Consider the following 16,631-nt stretch of genomic DNA (forward strand, 5'->3'; position numbering starts at 1 on the left):
TAAGCCTTCTCAATGCACAATGATTATCATTGAGTGTAAGACTGCTTCTCTGCAGTTTTTTTTTAACTTACTTGCACATCTGTTGAAAAATATGTAAATGTATTTGAATGGGTGATAAAAATAAATAAATAAATAAATAAATAAATAAAATAAAGGCAAATCAATCACACAAATCAATACAATTGACTACAAAATATTCCATGGGATACATAACAGAATAATAGATAATGGAACTTATTTTTTAACTATTTGAATACTAATGTGTGACCATGCTAGATTGTGTAGTTGCTGCTGGTCATTGCAGTATTCCCCCCCCCCCCCCCCATTTTTTTACCAGGAAGGTACAGAAAAATCCTTGTGGTCAAGATTTTTCTTTTTTTAGCATAGAGTGATGAATGAGACTACTGTAGGTCACCACCTGCAAATACACACTACATTACTGTATCCATGAACACAAATTCAAACTAATAAACAATACTGTATGCTTTATTACTGTGTTTTAACAAAAGTGCCATCATATTACAATAGATAATAGAACAATAGAGCAGCAATCACAAAAAATATAATTTTAAAAGATTAATATAAAAAATGCTCCCCAGATTTTCAAAAATGCGGTATTGCAATATTTATCAAAAAAAAAAAAAAAAAAAGAATATTCAATGTTTACCACTTTTAGCCTTAAGACAAATATATGAAATGAGCAAAATGCATATTATGCATATGAATAACATGGCCAATAGTCTGCAACTTCATTAGTCTCATTTAACATACATTTACTGATACATTTCTTATGGATCAATACCTAACAATCATTAACCAATGAACATTTTAAACAGATTTCAAAGTAAACTTAGGAACCCTGTTAAATGCTAATTTTCCCCTTCAATACACCGAATATGGCCATCAATTGTGTATCATAGTAATCACATGTTATGTATGTAAACAGACATGAAGAAAGGTTTACACATATGGCCAGGTTAATCAGATGAAGAATCGTCGCCTGCCTCTTCCTCATCAACATTATCCTCCTCCTCCTCTTCTTCTTCCTCTTCCTCTGGGCTGTAGGAGCCATCAATTGATCCACTGTGGTTTCCATCATCTTCCTCCTCCTCCTCTTCCTCTGTACTGGACTCATCATCTTCCTCATCGCTGATGTTCTGCTCTTCATGATCATCCTCACTGTCTTCGTCTTCATTGTCATTCTCACTGTGGTAGTCTTCCCCCTGTTCCTCTTCATGCATTGTACCTGGGGAAAATCACAAATTCAAGGCAAGGCAGGGCAATTTTATATACTATACTACAGTATACTGCATAGCACATTTCATACACCAAGGCAATTCAATGTCCTTTACAGAGACAAAACAGAGAATAGGACACAACATAAAAACAAAAAGCTTAAGGGGCAAAAGGGGAAAAAAAAAGAATTACAAATACAGAACAGTCATAAAACCCTAAAGGTCAGATTAGGAGAGCAACTGAAAATAATTTTGGTTTATATCTTGATTTAAAACATTGAACATTCTTCATGTCATGTGGAGGTTGGTTCCAGAGCTGCAGTGCATAGCAGCTAAAGCTTTACAGTGTTGGGTTCTTACAATGGATTGTATCAGCAAATGTTTCTCCAGTGATCTGAGAGGTCTGAAAAGTATGTATTGTTGGAACATGTCTGATAGGTACTTTGATCCTAACCCATTTAGTGATTTATGAACAAGTAGCAATAACTTAAAAACAAATCTGTAAGTCACTGGGAGCCAGTGAAGGGACTGGTCAGTTCTTTTATTTTTTGTAAGAAATCTCAGTGCACGAAAGCCAATGAAGATTCCATTACAGTAAACCACAAATAAAAGCATGAATGTCCCTGCCTAATATTTCCAATCATAACATACTGTATGTTTTTATTTATTTATTTATTTATTTATTTCACAGCTTATTCTTTAGCATAACAATCAATCACATGCGGTTGCAACATTGTTCCAGTCTCTTTATCAAAGATAATACAAAAATACCTATTTGTACTCCCATAAATCTCAACAATTACAAGAAAAGCCATGAATTCAAAAGGCCTCAGACATTTCTCCTCAGAAAATAAAGTTTGTAAGGAAACAATCCTCCAACAAACAACCTCCAACAAACAGCATACAGTGGGGGAAGGGAGTACTAGGTTTGGGCTTACGTTTACAAACTTGTGCCAATTTGTTTACCTCCTAATACGACAACACCACAACCAATAGGCAAATATATACTCACAGACGGTGTCGATGAAGTTACTGCCGTGTTGCCGCAGGGACACCAGAAAGTCCTCCATCTTGTTCTCCATGCTCATGGCGAGTGCTTCTGTGTCCACACCGCAGAAGTCCGGGGTGTACAGCGGCCTCCTCAAGAGACGCCGCATCCTGCAGTGGACACGACAATATAGATATTATAATAATATTATAAACATTTAAATAAAATATGAAAATATTACAGGTAAAACAGAACAGGAAGAACTTTTCTGGGGTAAAGCCAGGAACGCATGGCAGCGATGAAGCTAGGCAAGGTAATCCAGAGGTAGAAATTTCTGTCTCCAGAAGTAAAGGTACTATGTACCAACAATGGACATTTGAATAAGTCTACTCAATTGAAACCTTGTATCCTACCTCTCATTAGTATTTTACGAGCTGCAAATCAGAGTCTTTCAGAATTTTGAACTAAAGCCAAAGTCATTAACTGGGCTACCAAATTAATAGGATGCGTACCTGTGCTAAAGCATCTGTGCTCTACATACAACACATACATGTAGGATAAAATAACATTACTGGACAGCACAACATGGACAGGAAAGTGGCCAGGTGAGATGCTTACCTTTTCCCAGTTGTGTGATACTCCTAGAGGTAAAAAACAAACAAACAACTATAGTGAATATAATCATCTTATTATTCATCAAAAGATCAGCATGTCTCACCTGTGGACACTGGGGGTGTGCAATAGACAAGAAAATACCCAGATATTTGTCTAGGATTTCATTGATAACGATAGTAAGACAATATTTTACATCCTCACAGACTAGTATCTCATTTGTCATATTAGCATATTTAAGATTATTTGTTGACTTCAATCTGAAGCATTGTAAAATAAAGTAAAATAAATAGGAAAACAACATTTCACCACCAGTGCAAATATTAACAGTGTTCCCCCTAGAAACGTTTCCACCAGTGGTGCTGTTAGATGCAGAAAGTTGGTAACCCAGCATCTGGGGGCATGCCCCCTCCGAAGACAATTGTGAAAAAATTACCTCTTAAATATTGACTTTCTGTTGAGTTTAAGAGAAAGAGAAGGTCTGAGAGGATTTGATGCACTTTACTTTTCAAGATGATGTTGGCTGCTGTGCCTTCAAAATGTACAACTGAAACTCATTACATTGCATGTTATATTACTGATCATGTGAAGGTTTTGCGGCGGCACTCACAGGGTAACCTCGGGGTCTAACCAAGGGAGAGACATAAACTAAGTTTCAGAGGGAGTACGTGTTGCTCTGTGCACACACGATGTGACCACACTGCAAAGGAACAATGTGGAATTCTGTAGGTTTTGAGTTGTCCAGTTGCAGCCACATAGCACTTTTGCATTCACTTGTGCAGTGCGCAAGGTCATAGAGTGTCCTCTCTGGTAAAATGTGGTATTACACAGCATTTCAAGAGAGCCGGCCTGGTGTAGTTGGTGTGCATGATAACTTCAGGGGATATATGAACATTAGGTCAAAAAAGTTGTTTCCTCAGATTCTGTTGCCATTTCTAGGTCATTTTTTTTTTTTTTTAACCTAAAACATCCACCATAGTTATTCTAAGTATTATATTCTTTGTATTTAAGTTTTCCTTTTTTTACTGGGAGATGGTGCTTATGACACATGTGAGATGTCAGGCACATTTGGTGGATGGCATTTTATAACAATTAAATACATTAAGCCTTTTCCTTGCAACAGGCTCAAATGAGAGAACACTTAACATAGCGTTCTTACTTACTCATACGTACACACTCACACACTCACACACCTTGAGGAAGGTGAAAGAGTCACTCTCGTCCATCAAGCCCTGGAGGTTACGCTGGACGCCCAGTAGGTACTCTTGGTCGCGAGCGATGCGTCCGCGGGTCTGCTGCACTTCAGACTGGGTGGCACTACCGGTAGCAGCACTGCCGCAGTGGGACGAGGTGCACTCACGTAGAGCTGACAAGAACCCCGCCACCTGCCCGCTCAACACGTCCCCTAGCATCGCCACGCGTTGGTCCGTATCGTCCAAGAACGCCTGCATGGAGACACGACATTCCAGGAAAATTTGCATTAACAAAAACAAAAAATGTACTTGCACAGATCTCTGACCATGGTGTAACAATGTATTGTAACTGGAATCATATTCATGTAATTAGGCCCCTCTACCTCAAACTGAAACTGTATTTTGAAATCAAATCGAAACATCTTGTCATGATGTGAGCAACTAGGCCGTTAATCACTGAGAAACATCTTGCAGTGAAATGCAATTTAGACACCAGTCTATTGACCTGCTCGTAAAAGCCGTCATACAGCATAAAGCTCCTGGGTTGCCGCCCATGTTGATACCAGTACTGACAGACCAGTGGTTCTCAACCTTTTTTCAGTGATGTACCCCCTTTGAAATATTTTTTCAGCCAAGTACCCCCTAACCAGCGCAAAGCATTTGTAGCCATCAGTGTCTAATTTATTAAACTTTGGAACTAATAAACACATACACATACAACTTATACTTTCCTGAAATATTTATTAAATAATTGTTTTTTAAGTATTTTTGCATGGATTCTACTTTTTAAATATATGTATATTTCAACCCTTAGTAGGCTACACTAAGCTGTTTTTAGGGCATTTTCACTACCTTTAAGGATTTATTCTGGTCATTGTACAGTAAGTGCCACACACATATTATATATTGTTTTTTTCCGGCAGAGTCTAGGCTATTCAGATCTGCCATCATTTCATGTATTAGTACTAGCATTTTTAAAGAATTAAAATATAAAAAGTGTATTATACAAATTCTTATATTTTGACATGTATCTCACCACAGCAAGCTCATAGCTCTACATGCATTTCATGTGTGTGTAGGGCAGACTGTCCCGAATCTGGCAATATCATTGCCATGGTGGAGGGATTCTCTGGGGCTGAGCAATTTACAGACATATGTGGTGTGAGCCTTACAGAAATAAATGGCATTTTTTTTATTTAGTGATTAAAAATGACCTTTCTGCGCTCCATATCTGTAACACGAACTGATCTGACTTGACCCGAGTTTACGTGTTAGCCTGTGTGTGTCTACCACTCATGGTTCTCTACAACTTTTTACTGCATTGCCATGAACAAAGTAAAGGCAAAAAAGGTGTTTCTTTGTTGAACAAATTAGGATTCAATTTGAGCCTTGAATTGGATGCCATGAAGGAATTTGCTAGGATCTCAAAACCGGATTATGAACATTCTTTGCCATAAAGAAACACACAATAGCGTTGAATTATAAACATGCTTTGCCACAAAAACAGACAAAAACGTGAGGTAAGTCGAGCTATATGAAGTTATTATTTTGCTGTCACTTCGTCTGTTTTATAACCCAGAAGGATGTACTTGGTATCAAATGACTCCTCTTTCATCTGACATGCGGGGCATATCTATCCGATCACAGGTCAGCGAGTAATTCAAACGAGAGTAATGGGTGTGCAGTTGGTTTTTGTACATGACGTTATTATTTTGCAGTCACTTCGTCTGTTTTCATAAGCCAGAAGGATCGACATACTTGGTACCAATGGATAGCCCTGTGTCTCCTCTTTCATCTGATATGCTTGCGTTCTATGTATGCGTTCACGGGTTCGCGAGTAGCCTAATTCAAATGACAGCAATGGGTGCGCAGGTGAACGCAGAGAAGTATAGACTGTAAATATGATGCAATTTGATTTCATTTCATGATTTGTTTTAATCTTCATACTTTAACGTACAGACAAGTGCGTGGTCTCGTTGGAAAGCTCAACTTCTGCTCTGTCACGCAATAAAGGCTTCATCTCGCTGCTATGAACAGCGGAGCAATGTAACAGAGAAGAAAGGGTGTGTTTTTGACGCACTTTGCGTCAATCGGCTTCTAAGGGTTAGTCTAAAATCTCATGTACCCCCTGGAGTGCCTTCACGTACCCCCAGGGGTAGGCGTACCCCCATTTGAGAACCACTGCCTTAGACCTTTGCTATTTTGCATTCATTATTATTGGAAGACCAAGGCCATTCTCTTCAGATTGCATAGATATATATATATTGACAGTCAGCCTAAGAGTCAGTATATATATATCTATGTTCAGATTGCAGCAAAGAGCTACAGAAGCATGACACAGACACTAAAGCACTGGTTTTGACTGCAGGTTGACCTTTCTCTCATGAATAACATGTTATTAATTGAAAATAAATAAACAGGAAAGAGAAGCAAAAGCAGTAGCATGTTACACCAACAGTAAGTGTGTGTGTGTGTGTGTGTGTGTGTACACACATGTCATTTAGTACACTTCACCTTGTTTTTCCGTTCTTGATCATTGTGGTCCTGCAGTGTTTTTTCAACTTTACTAATCTTCCTGCTCACTCTTTGGAGTTGCTTTTGTAACGAGAACTATGGGAGAGGGAGGGGGAGAGAGAGGGAGAGAGAGGGAGAGAGAGAGAGAGAGAGTGAGAGAGAGAGAGAGAGAGAGAGAGAGAGTGAGAGAGAGAGAGAGAGAGAAAGAGAGAAAGAGAGAGAGAGAAAGAGAGAGGTTAATAATGACAGTTCCCAGTGTTTTGAAATGATCACATGACTATTGTTGACAATGAGGAATGCTCCACCACAGTTCTAGACTCCAGAGTATAGAAGTTTAAATACAATGGAGTCTTTCACTTCAGTCTTATATACATATTGTTATCTAAAACAAATGGGACAGAAAATACCCCAGTTCCAGGAGACCACTCAGTAAGTCTATATGTAAACATGCATAATAATTTCTAGTACTTATATTTTGTCGCTTTCCATTTGCTATTACACAGACCAGATAGAGAATGAGCAATCCACAGCAACTGTGTGACATAATTAGTTATACTAATACTTCACAGCCCTTGTTACTGTTAAAGTGTGAGTAATTTTAAACTACATATCAATATTTGTAGTTATATTGTACATCACTCAATATTAGCCTAAAGGCGGAGTCAGGAAGTTTTGTTTAAAAACATACCTCAAAAAGAATAAAATCTCTGCATATCAGAGCATTAAGCTACTCATTTATATAGAATAACTGATGGCTAACCCTCCCTGAAGTAGCTCACACAGCAAGACCTTGTAGTTAACCTTGTCCCACCATTGTCCTAGCCTTTAAGGCCTTACCTTCATGTCCTTCATGGCGTCCTTGAGGGTCTTGATGGTGTGGCCGCTGTGCTCGCCGATGATGATGCAGGAGCTGCACAAGCACACGTGCTCCTCCATGCAGTAGTAGCGGAAGGCCTCCTCGTGCTGCGGGCATCGGCGGATGCGCAAGTCGCCGTGCGGCTCCACCAGCGTGTGCCCGCGGAAGGCCGGCAGCTCCAGGTGCGGTCGCAGGTGCTCCACGCACATGGAGACCTCGCACTTCAGGCACATCTTGACCGCTAGCCCAGCTGTGGCGCAAGAGGAGGAGGAGGAGGGAGAGAGGGAGGAGGAAGAGGAGGAGGAAGAGGAGGAAAGTGGGGAGGAGGAGGAAGATACAAAGACGCTGCTCGGGCCATCTGACGGGCACACGTCCCGGGAGCCACCGACGCAGGCATCTGAGGGCTGGGGGCAGAAGTCGCAGTACATTGGGGTGCTGGCGCGCCCTGGCCGTACGCTCCTGCTGACAGCGTCAAAAACGGCCCCGCCGCCGTCGCCGCCACCGCTCGTGCTTGCACACGCGCCCTGCTGGGCGGCCGCCCCGTGCTGGTCCCTCCTCTGCCGGTAGCCGTCGGCGATGTTGGCCAGCTTGAAGTTGCGCTGGATGCCGGCTGAGCCGCGTTGCTGCTGGCGGCACTCTGGGCAGCGGATACGGGCTCGCAGAAACGAGGAGGAGGATGAAGAGAGGGAGCCTCTTAGGCTACTTCCGCCACCGGCCCCACGAAGGCGCTGCAGGCACGGCAAGCAGAAGTTGTGGCCGCAGGGCAGCTGGTGGGGGTCACGGAACAGGTCCAAGCAGACAGGGCATGTCAGCTCATCCTCCAGCATACTGGAAGAGTCTTCCTGCCACAGCGCCATCTAGGGGTGGGGGAAGGCAGATGAGGGTGCAGGTGTTTGTGAAACCAATGCTGGATGAAAAGTAAAAAGAGTTTGTAACTTTAAGTGTGTGTGTGTGTACGTGTGTGTGTGTGTGTGTGTTAGAAAAGGTTGTTGCTGCACCGTCTCAGATTTTGTCCAAACCTTGTCTTTATCAAGAATGGGTCCCAAAACCAAAGCCTGTAAAATATTTCTGTTCAAATCCTATGCCTTCATATTATTTTCAGCCTTGTTTTACAGCCTGAAAATCACATTATCTGGGAAGCAATGTTTGGGCATTAATATAATGAAAATAATTATTCATAGGCAGCCTAAACTTAGGGTGGAAGACAGATATGGTGTCAGCATGACTGAACCTTAAACCTTAAAGTTTGTACGCCTTTCTCATTGATTTTTTTTCATTACATACTGATTAATGTATTCTACACAAAATGACTATAAACTGAGCTATTCCTACATACCCCACATACCATTTTAGTCATATTGGAAATTGTCTGCGTATTTGCAGAAAAAATAATGATTGGTATCATGTGGTTTACAAAAAAGTATCAAGTACAAGACCCTTGATACCACCAGTTGTTTATGGGCTCTGTGCACTAACTTACTTGAAGTCGGCAAACAAGTTTCCTGTTTGTTGACATCACTGTCAACAAGCACCTGAAGAGGATTGCCTCAGTTGTACCAAAACGTTTGCTCACGATAATCCTTCCTTCCTTATTTTGTGCAGCCACTGCACGTAGGCTGGCGTTTTTTAGGAAAAAGGTGGTAGCTAAAATCACTTCTTTATAACGACTTGAAGCTGAGCAGAGTGGCAGAGCAGTGCTCCTTAGAGCCGCCCACAGACATTAAGACTCTCGTACATTGTATTTCTTAGGTTTTGGTACAATTAAAAAAGCACTCATCTTCAGGTGTTTGTTGACAGCCATTTGCCTGGAATTACCCATATGATGTTTCAGCAAATTTGGGATTTTCTCTGCAGGTCAGTCTGGCCAAGAGGCCATATTGAAGCCGATTTCCAATGTCCCTAAAACACGGGCACGGAAATACAATCGCTAATCCGGCATGGACAATACCATGTACAAACTTTTAACGGTCCAATTATACCGAGAACATGTCTGACTTCCACCCTACAAAGTTTTGCCAAGCTAGGAATAATACATTTCAAGATATTAATGCCCAAACATGGCCTCCAAGATAGGCATTTCTGAGAGTGTAAACAATATTCAAAATGAAGGGTGACAAAATGTATGAAAACATTGGAATTTAACAAAAATATTTCACATGCCTTAGTTTTGGAACCTAAATATTATGTAGATGGCGCAGCAACCATTTTCCTGAATGTTGTCTGATTTGACACAGAATGGCCCAAATGGCACGCTTCATCAATACTGCATCAGTCTTGAGAGATTGCAGAGATTGATACACAAGTGCCATTTAATTTTAACACATTGCTGAGAGTAGAATGAGTGCATTGCTCAGCATAATAAGAAAAATCCAGAAATGCCCTTGTTGTTCTCATATGGGCACAAATAGAGAGACAGGGAAGAACCTGACACCTGACCCTACACCTAACAAAAACTGACTTTCTCTCACTGATATGTAGGCCCAACTCACTACACTATAACACACGTATCCCACTGCAATCAGTTACAAATGCAATAGCAGGTAGCTTTTCAGAGAAAACAGTTCGAAGAGCCATTTCTAGAATGTTGCCATAGACAGTAACTTTGCCTTTAGTTTTGGCCTCTTCCGCTGTAAGCTACGCCCAACACTAGCCTACGGACAGACAATGTAAAAACGAAACTATGACAATACTATTTACACTATTAACTCTGACAATGTTGAGCAAAGTTTTGAATATTTTCCAGCGCTATAGATACCGTCTAGTCCTAATTACAAATAAATATAAACAACGGTAGATGCGTTAATAAGTTAATAAGTTATGATCTGAAATGAAGAATAACAGGTCAGCCGCTTCAGTACACCAGCTATGCATAAGTTAGCAACAGGTAGCTAACTAAGAAGAGACATGTTTACCTATTTTGACTAACGTTATAGCCTAGAGCTATGAAAACCTACGCTGTTAGAAGAGCGGTTAGAAGAGGCTCTATTATCGAAACAGCTGACAAAGCGAGGCAAACTGACATCATATGACTCAGTCAGCTGAGATGATGTTCCCTATTCGCTCAATATCGTTTCTAAGTAGGCTAACATATGACAACTTCAGTGCTGCTACTTAGCCTGTAACGGTACAATTAAGTGGAGACAATTATGCAACTCGCGTAGCAATTCTATTATTAGGTGGGCTAACGTTATCTTGCTAGTGCAGTCTACACATCACTCACCGTAATTTCTTCCCAGAGGACAAACGTGTTGGCTTCACTTTGGGCTCACGCATCAGATGTTATCCGGTGCTTTTCACATTTAAGTTATGATTCTAAGAGTCGCACACACCTGTGTGAATGAACCACCATCACTTTAAGTAGCTATTATGTCATCACGCAAAGCACGTAATGCGCATTGCGTCAACATACCCCGCCACGCGCAAACTTGTAAAGCAGCACGGCGAGCGCTGGTAGTGCACGTTCTTGACCCCTGACGAATCTTGATCATGGCTACTGAAGTTTACACAGTTGATATGGATATTCAAACTCATGTCAGGAGTATTTTAGAAGCCGTTGTTAACGTATTAGTTGATGAAATTAGTGATATTTTTCATACATGCTTTGCTACGGAGAAAAATGGTTTATCTCGTGCGGGTAGTTACATTGGCTTTACAGACCCCGCAGAGCTCCAGCACAGACTAAGGAGAAGTCTTAAAAGTATCCGACAGTCGGGTCCATCGCCAGGTAATGAAAACGTTTGCGAGCATAATGCTATTCGGCTACGCTGCCTCCATCTCGAGTCAGTCAGGAAAATAGTGGCAGCGGTCTTAGAGGAAATAGGCATAGCCTATGCCTAGCCTACTTAGCAAAAGGCTGGACAGGGACCAAATCATAGACAGTAAAAGAAAGGGCCGAATGTGTTTAGGTTGTAGCACTAAGCCTATCATCAGTTGAAACTTCCGCTCTGTGTGCCTGACTCAAATGAAAAACAAAATACTATAGGTCGACATAAATGGTTTTATGGCTCAACTTCTCCAATGCTAAGGGTAAGTTGATGCATAAGAACACGCAGCCTGGAGACCGATTGTTAATTAAAATCGTTTGAAAATGAATCCCCCGAACATCGTTTAGATCAATAGTCACATTAAATCCTGTAGTCTATTCTATTGGTTTAATTTGTATTCAAATAAATAAAATCATTACTAGGATTAGGACTAAAAAGATATGTTGGTCAAAAGTGTGAACCAGCATATCTGGCGTTGGAGGCTCAACTAAACAAAAACTGAGAGACACCAGAGCCCGTCTACGGAGAGCCTGACATTGTAGCTTACCGAATTTTGGTTGCAGTTCCACTGGGGGCGATCGCCATGAGTGCAAAATGAGTCTATGGAGCTAGATGGGTAAATTTGTCTCTTTCACCTGATTGTCGTTGAGAAATCAGATGTGATAGTAGTTTTTACAAGTTCAACATGGGTTATAGGTCGAAAGTTGAATGAACGAGTACTTATGTCCTTTTGGTTTCTTACAGGTTGGGTCATTGTTGCCCAAAACACGCTAGCATTGTGCTAATGACACTTTTGACAGGCTTTTTAGAACATTTAAGTGACTTTTAAAAATATACTCAACAGTGTGTATTTTCTTTGACACCCCTTTCGAATGCAACATTCAAATTACTAGACAAAAAAAAAATATCCTGAGAAAAGTGGATTTTGAGTGGTACAGCTCCATAGACCTCCATTCATTCTGCAGTCGTGGACGAGCAACCTCACATGGAACCATAGAAGGAACTGCAACCAGTTCAGAAACCGGAAGTTTTCCGAGAGTGGAAGTTCTCCCCTTATTAGACATTCAATCGCTACACCCTTTACATGAAGGCACCCCAAACATTTTTATTTTATTTTTTTATTTACATTATCATTAGAATATACACGCTGTCTCTGAAGACCAACAAATGCATAACACATGTAGCATACTACAGCTGATGCACGCACACGCACACATACACACACACACACAGGAGTGTGACTTACTCAGTGAGAGACTTGGGCCTGGGACGATGCACACAACCGCTCTATTGTCGCAGGAATGGATGACTGACACACACATAGCTCCTGGTCCACAGCTCTCATATTTAAAGTAGTAGTAGTGTAGTAGGCTGCTACAACATGGTCAGGCCAGTCATTACTTTTATAATCGCAGGGCAATGTAACAATGCATTCTGAAGCCCTGTTTCTTTTTTCCACGCCGTTGTGCACCGAGGGAGGGGAGAGCTTTTCTCCCTCAAGATACTTTCTCCTCCGATAATAAACGTATAATCTTAAAAAAAAAATACTTTTTTACTCATGTGCGTTAGGCTACTTGTAACACGTTACTACCCCACCTCTATAAGATTAATCAGAACGTGAGGTAATTGTCATTATACTGTCGTTTCTTAGTCTTGCTAGGTCTCTACCTCCTTCACTGAATGACACGATGAAGAGGATGATGTTAAGGCCTAATGTATCAGACTCTGGAGCTTTTCTTTTCAAAAACCTGTCCACTGTGACACAAGGCTATGACAAATCAAGCGCTGTAAATATTTGTAGATTTAATACAGGCTACGTTCCAAACCATGATTGCAGCTTCAGCGTTAGATAAAATAATCTGAACTATTTTCTCTGATGTGGCCTCCATTTACCTAACTGCGTGATGAAGCTAGAAGAAAGATTCCAAAATGATGCATTAATTTATTTCAATTTTATTTTATTAGCCTTTGTCAGCCACGTACTTCTGTGGCACTCTTGAGGATGGCACCCCGGTTGAAAAAACACTGTTCTAAAAACGTCAAATACTCATTATGGTTAGGCTACCAAATTGATAGCCAAGGAGCCAGAAGTGAATACACATGGATGTCTATGGATGTCTTTCATAATACAACTAAACACAACAAAATACATTTATAACCCTTGAGCCAGCTCCTTACTATATGATCTCGATGGCGATGCAGCGTTTGTTTGCACCTTCAACAGCATTGCATACCTGGTTACTGCCCTCAAACGCCCACAAATGCCTGTATGTTTGTGTGAAAGAATGAGCACCTAGTATGACTGTCAGACTGTTTGGTAAAATATCCACATTGCATAATGTATCATATCAACATTTCATAATCACATCTACCCAAACAAAATGAATGAAAGGTCTGTGTTTTCATGAAGAGACTGTGGACATAACAGCCACATAGTAATAATATTTAGTATATTAAAAGATGAATAAACATCTCATTGGAAGAGATGTCCTGAAAGTAGTAATGTTAATATAAAACAGTTCACATGCGTAACTATCCAATTGTCATAATTAAACTCAGAGAGCTGCATGTATGTTACAAAACAAATTCAAAGCAAAGTTTGTCAATTGCTGAAGAGACTTAATTTCCTTCCATAACAGACAAGTTTACTAAATGTTTTGTTTACCTTAATGGCAACTGACCTGGGATGTCCCTCTAAAACAGCCATAACCTGTACATTGGAGGACTTGCAAAATTATCCTACATGAAAATGGCCTCACACATTCAGATCATTGCATTCTCTCTCTCTCTCACACACACACACACTCACTCCCTCCCTCCCATTCATTTGTAGGGTGTGATGAACCGCTTTCCACCGCCATAAGGACACCAACCCCCCCTAGTGTCAGCAGACAAGCCAGCAGTCAGGTCCTTCCTCAGTGCAGTTCAGCTCATGATGTGTATGTGGCAGACTCCAAGGTAATGACTGACCTGCCTGTTGTCATTGAAACGTTTGCTGATGCCCATACCTTGTTTTCTTCGCTGACCTCTGGTCAGAATGAAAGGGAGGTGCAACATGGGCTGCTTGAATTGGGATCACAGGCGCCTCTGACAGTGCATGCTCAAACAGAGTGTAAAGTAGAGCTGGAAGAGGAAAAGCCATTGATCGCTCAGACACCATCAGAGGAACACATTTTACACTCAGGCAGCGAAGGAGAGTCAAGGTTAACTGACAGTAGCACACCACCCGCAGAGGGGAGTGTGAGCTCTCTAGGTGCCTTTCCTCTCAAGATGGAGGTGGAAGCCACACCCAGCATCGCACAGTTGGATAAAAGTGAGGGAGCAAGCGAGGCTGAGATTGTGGATGTCACTCCACCTCAGCCCAGCACCCCAGATGGTCATCTCGCCTGCCCTACAGAGTCAGGAAAATCACCTGACCATGCAGCGCCTGCGGTTGTCATAATGGGGGCAAGTGATGTCAGGAAGGGACTGGAGGAGGTGAAGAGGTGGCCGAATAAAGATGAGGAGGAGGATGAAAAGGAGGTGAAGGAGGAGGAAGATGGGTCCTATGATATGAAGGCCTGCTTGTCAGGGTCGAAGCCCAACATAACACTAAGATCATCTGGCTCAATAGTGAAGGTGGGTGCTGAACAAGTAGAAAGAGCAGGAATAAAAGGAGGAATTGTACCTCTTCCACCTAGCTGTCCATCTACACAATGCATCAGCCTACCGCTGCCCTCTTGTTCCGTGCAACTGGACCGCTTACCCCCGCGCTTGACCCTCAAGAAGAAAACCCTTCTCGTTTGCCCAGACTGCAGCAAGGTCTTCCGCTGCGTCAAGTCTCTGCACAAACACCGGCGCTTTCACTCCGGCGAGACACCGTTCCACTGCCCGCAGTGCCCCAGGAAGTTCATCCTGCGCAAGAGCCTGCGGCGCCACCTCCGGCGGCACACGGGCGAGAAGCCGTACAGGTGCCCACATTGTGGCAAGGCCTTTCGACTCCGCAAGGGGCTGGAGAAGCACATGCACGGCAACGCCAGGCCCGGGCCGTGTTAGTTTGGATACAGAACCATTGTACGGGTCGCTTTGAAAGAGGAATTGCACTCAGTATGCACATGTGAGTCTGTCTCTGAGATGCTGTGTGTCTGTATGATATATAATGCATACATTTACATTATGTGTGTGTGAAAGAGTTATACATATCAATAGTATTTCTTTGAAGTGGGTTTTTTTTCACCACTGGGGGAAATGTTTGCAAATCTATGATACAGAAGCTAGCTTGTTTTCTGCTGGTTTTCTGCCCTGTTCATTGCAATTGCAGGCCTTTTGACTAATACAACTATTCAGAACCTTAGTATCATTTGCAGCTATCAAGATATTTCACTTCAAAACTAAGCAGACATTTTTTGTCATTGCTTAAAGAGGTTTATTTTTTTGTGTAGTATTTTTCTTTGTGGAAAAGATGAAAGATGAGGTTGTTCAGATAATATTTTTTTCATAGATTGCTTTCTTTATGTGTCTGATGTACAGAAATTCTGTAGTCTCAATCAGTTACTGAAATTCAATAAAATGTCTCCTGTTCTGGACCTAATTATGTCAGTCATGTAATAATTCAATCTGGATCATCATGATAATCAATGTGATTCAAACATTGGTTATACAGTCAAAATAATTAAAGATTGTTGCCTGCATACATATATATATATATATATATATATATATATATATATATATATATATATATATATACACACACACACACACACACACACACTTGGAGTGATGATGTGTGTTTTCTTGAATCATCAACCATAGCCCACTAGGCTCACTGTATTGGTTAGTGCATTTCTGGGTATAGTCAGTTAGTATTTAATTGATTACATTTATGTCATTCACTGAATAAGTGTGTTTATAATTAGAACTGCAACAGTTGGCATATTCCCACCAAGACTAAATGACATTGGGGAGGTGCACAATTTTACTCGTGAATTGATTTTGAAGGCCACTGGACCTTTAATGATAAATCCCTTGTAGACAGATTATTTTGCAATTGTTTAGCATGTTACAATTAATGTGAGGCTGCACTTTGATTTTTGTACTTTAAACCGGAACTTTAGATTCAGATCAGCTTATTTTCTACCTACTATTTCAACAGGCTTTTAGTACAGACAAAATATTATTTGAGTGATTCTGTTCATGTGATTGATAGTAGTTGTCAATATAAAAATGGATACCAGATACTGTTTGTTAATTTCTTCATGCCTTGCATTGAAGATCTGGAAAGGCTTTTTAAGATAAGATTGTTTAGAAAATATTTAGATGACTTTGTCCATAAGTAGCATTTTTCTTTCATAATTACAGTATTGAAAACTCGCAGTCAGTGAATGAGAACTGAATAAATGGAAGTGTCAGCGTTAGTTCTGTGAGGAAGACTTAATTGGTCACTCATCATTCATTACTTCGGTAACACTTTACTTGACGGGTGAGTTC

The 16,631-nt window shown here is 41.0% G+C and overlaps 2 protein-coding genes across 3 annotated transcripts; one reads left to right on the forward strand and one right to left on the reverse strand.

Moving 5' to 3' along the window:
- Positions 1-470: 470 nt before the first annotated feature.
- LOC143127331 (E3 ubiquitin-protein ligase TRIM47) lies at positions 471-10,758 on the reverse strand. 2 transcript variants are annotated; one of them, XM_076288759.1, is made up of 7 exons: positions 10,619-10,758; positions 7,380-8,255; positions 6,543-6,638; positions 4,029-4,280; positions 2,842-2,864; positions 2,248-2,393; positions 471-1,246 (listed from the first exon to the last, which is right to left on the reverse strand). In XM_076288759.1, exons 2-7 carry the CDS (start codon positions 8,253-8,255, stop codon positions 978-980), a joined length of 1,662 nt encoding a protein of 553 aa, XP_076144874.1. In that variant the 5' UTR covers positions 10,619-10,758; the 3' UTR covers positions 471-977. The 2 variants fall into 2 exon arrangements, with proteins under 2 accessions (XP_076144874.1, XP_076144875.1); XM_076288760.1 differs by having other exon boundaries at positions 7,380-8,305.
- A 21-nt stretch (positions 10,759-10,779) lies between these two features.
- LOC143127332 (uncharacterized) lies at positions 10,780-15,706 on the forward strand. The gene is made up of 2 exons (XM_076288762.1): positions 10,780-11,122; positions 13,996-15,706. The coding sequence occupies exons 1-2, from the start codon at positions 10,885-10,887 to the stop codon at positions 15,195-15,197; spliced, it is 1,440 nt and encodes a 479-aa protein (XP_076144877.1). The 5' UTR covers positions 10,780-10,884; the 3' UTR covers positions 15,198-15,706.
- The last annotated feature ends 925 nt before the right edge of the window (positions 15,707-16,631 follow it).

Source organism: Alosa pseudoharengus, unplaced genomic scaffold, assembly GCF_046254945.1.
Source record: "Alosa pseudoharengus isolate Yale_2024_CS ecotype anadromous, Long Island Sound unplaced genomic scaffold, YU_APseudo_1.1 YU_APseudo_1.1_scf_17, whole genome shotgun sequence".
Lineage (NCBI taxonomy): Eukaryota > Metazoa > Chordata > Actinopteri > Clupeiformes > Clupeidae > Alosa > Alosa pseudoharengus.

Bases quoted from the DNA above. Each gene is read 5' to 3' on its own strand.
- LOC143127331 (XM_076288759.1), bottom strand. From the start codon at position 8,255: ATGGCGCTGTGGCAGGAAGACTCTTCCAGTATGCTGGAGGATGAGCTG. The intron at 4,281-6,542 runs GTGAAGTGTACT...GTCTCCATGCAG, and splicing joins ATCAAGAACGGAAAAACAAG to GCGTTCTTGGACGATACGGA. The intron at 1,247-2,247 runs GTGAGTATATAT...GATTTTCCCCAG, and splicing joins TAACTTCATCGACACCGTCT to GTACAATGCATGAAGAGGAA.
- LOC143127332 (XM_076288762.1), top strand. From the start codon at position 10,885: ATGGCTACTGAAGTTTACACAGTTGATATGGATATTCAAACTCATGTC. The intron at 11,123-13,995 runs GTAATGAAAACG...ATTCATTTGTAG, and splicing joins ACAGTCGGGTCCATCGCCAG to GGTGTGATGAACCGCTTTCC.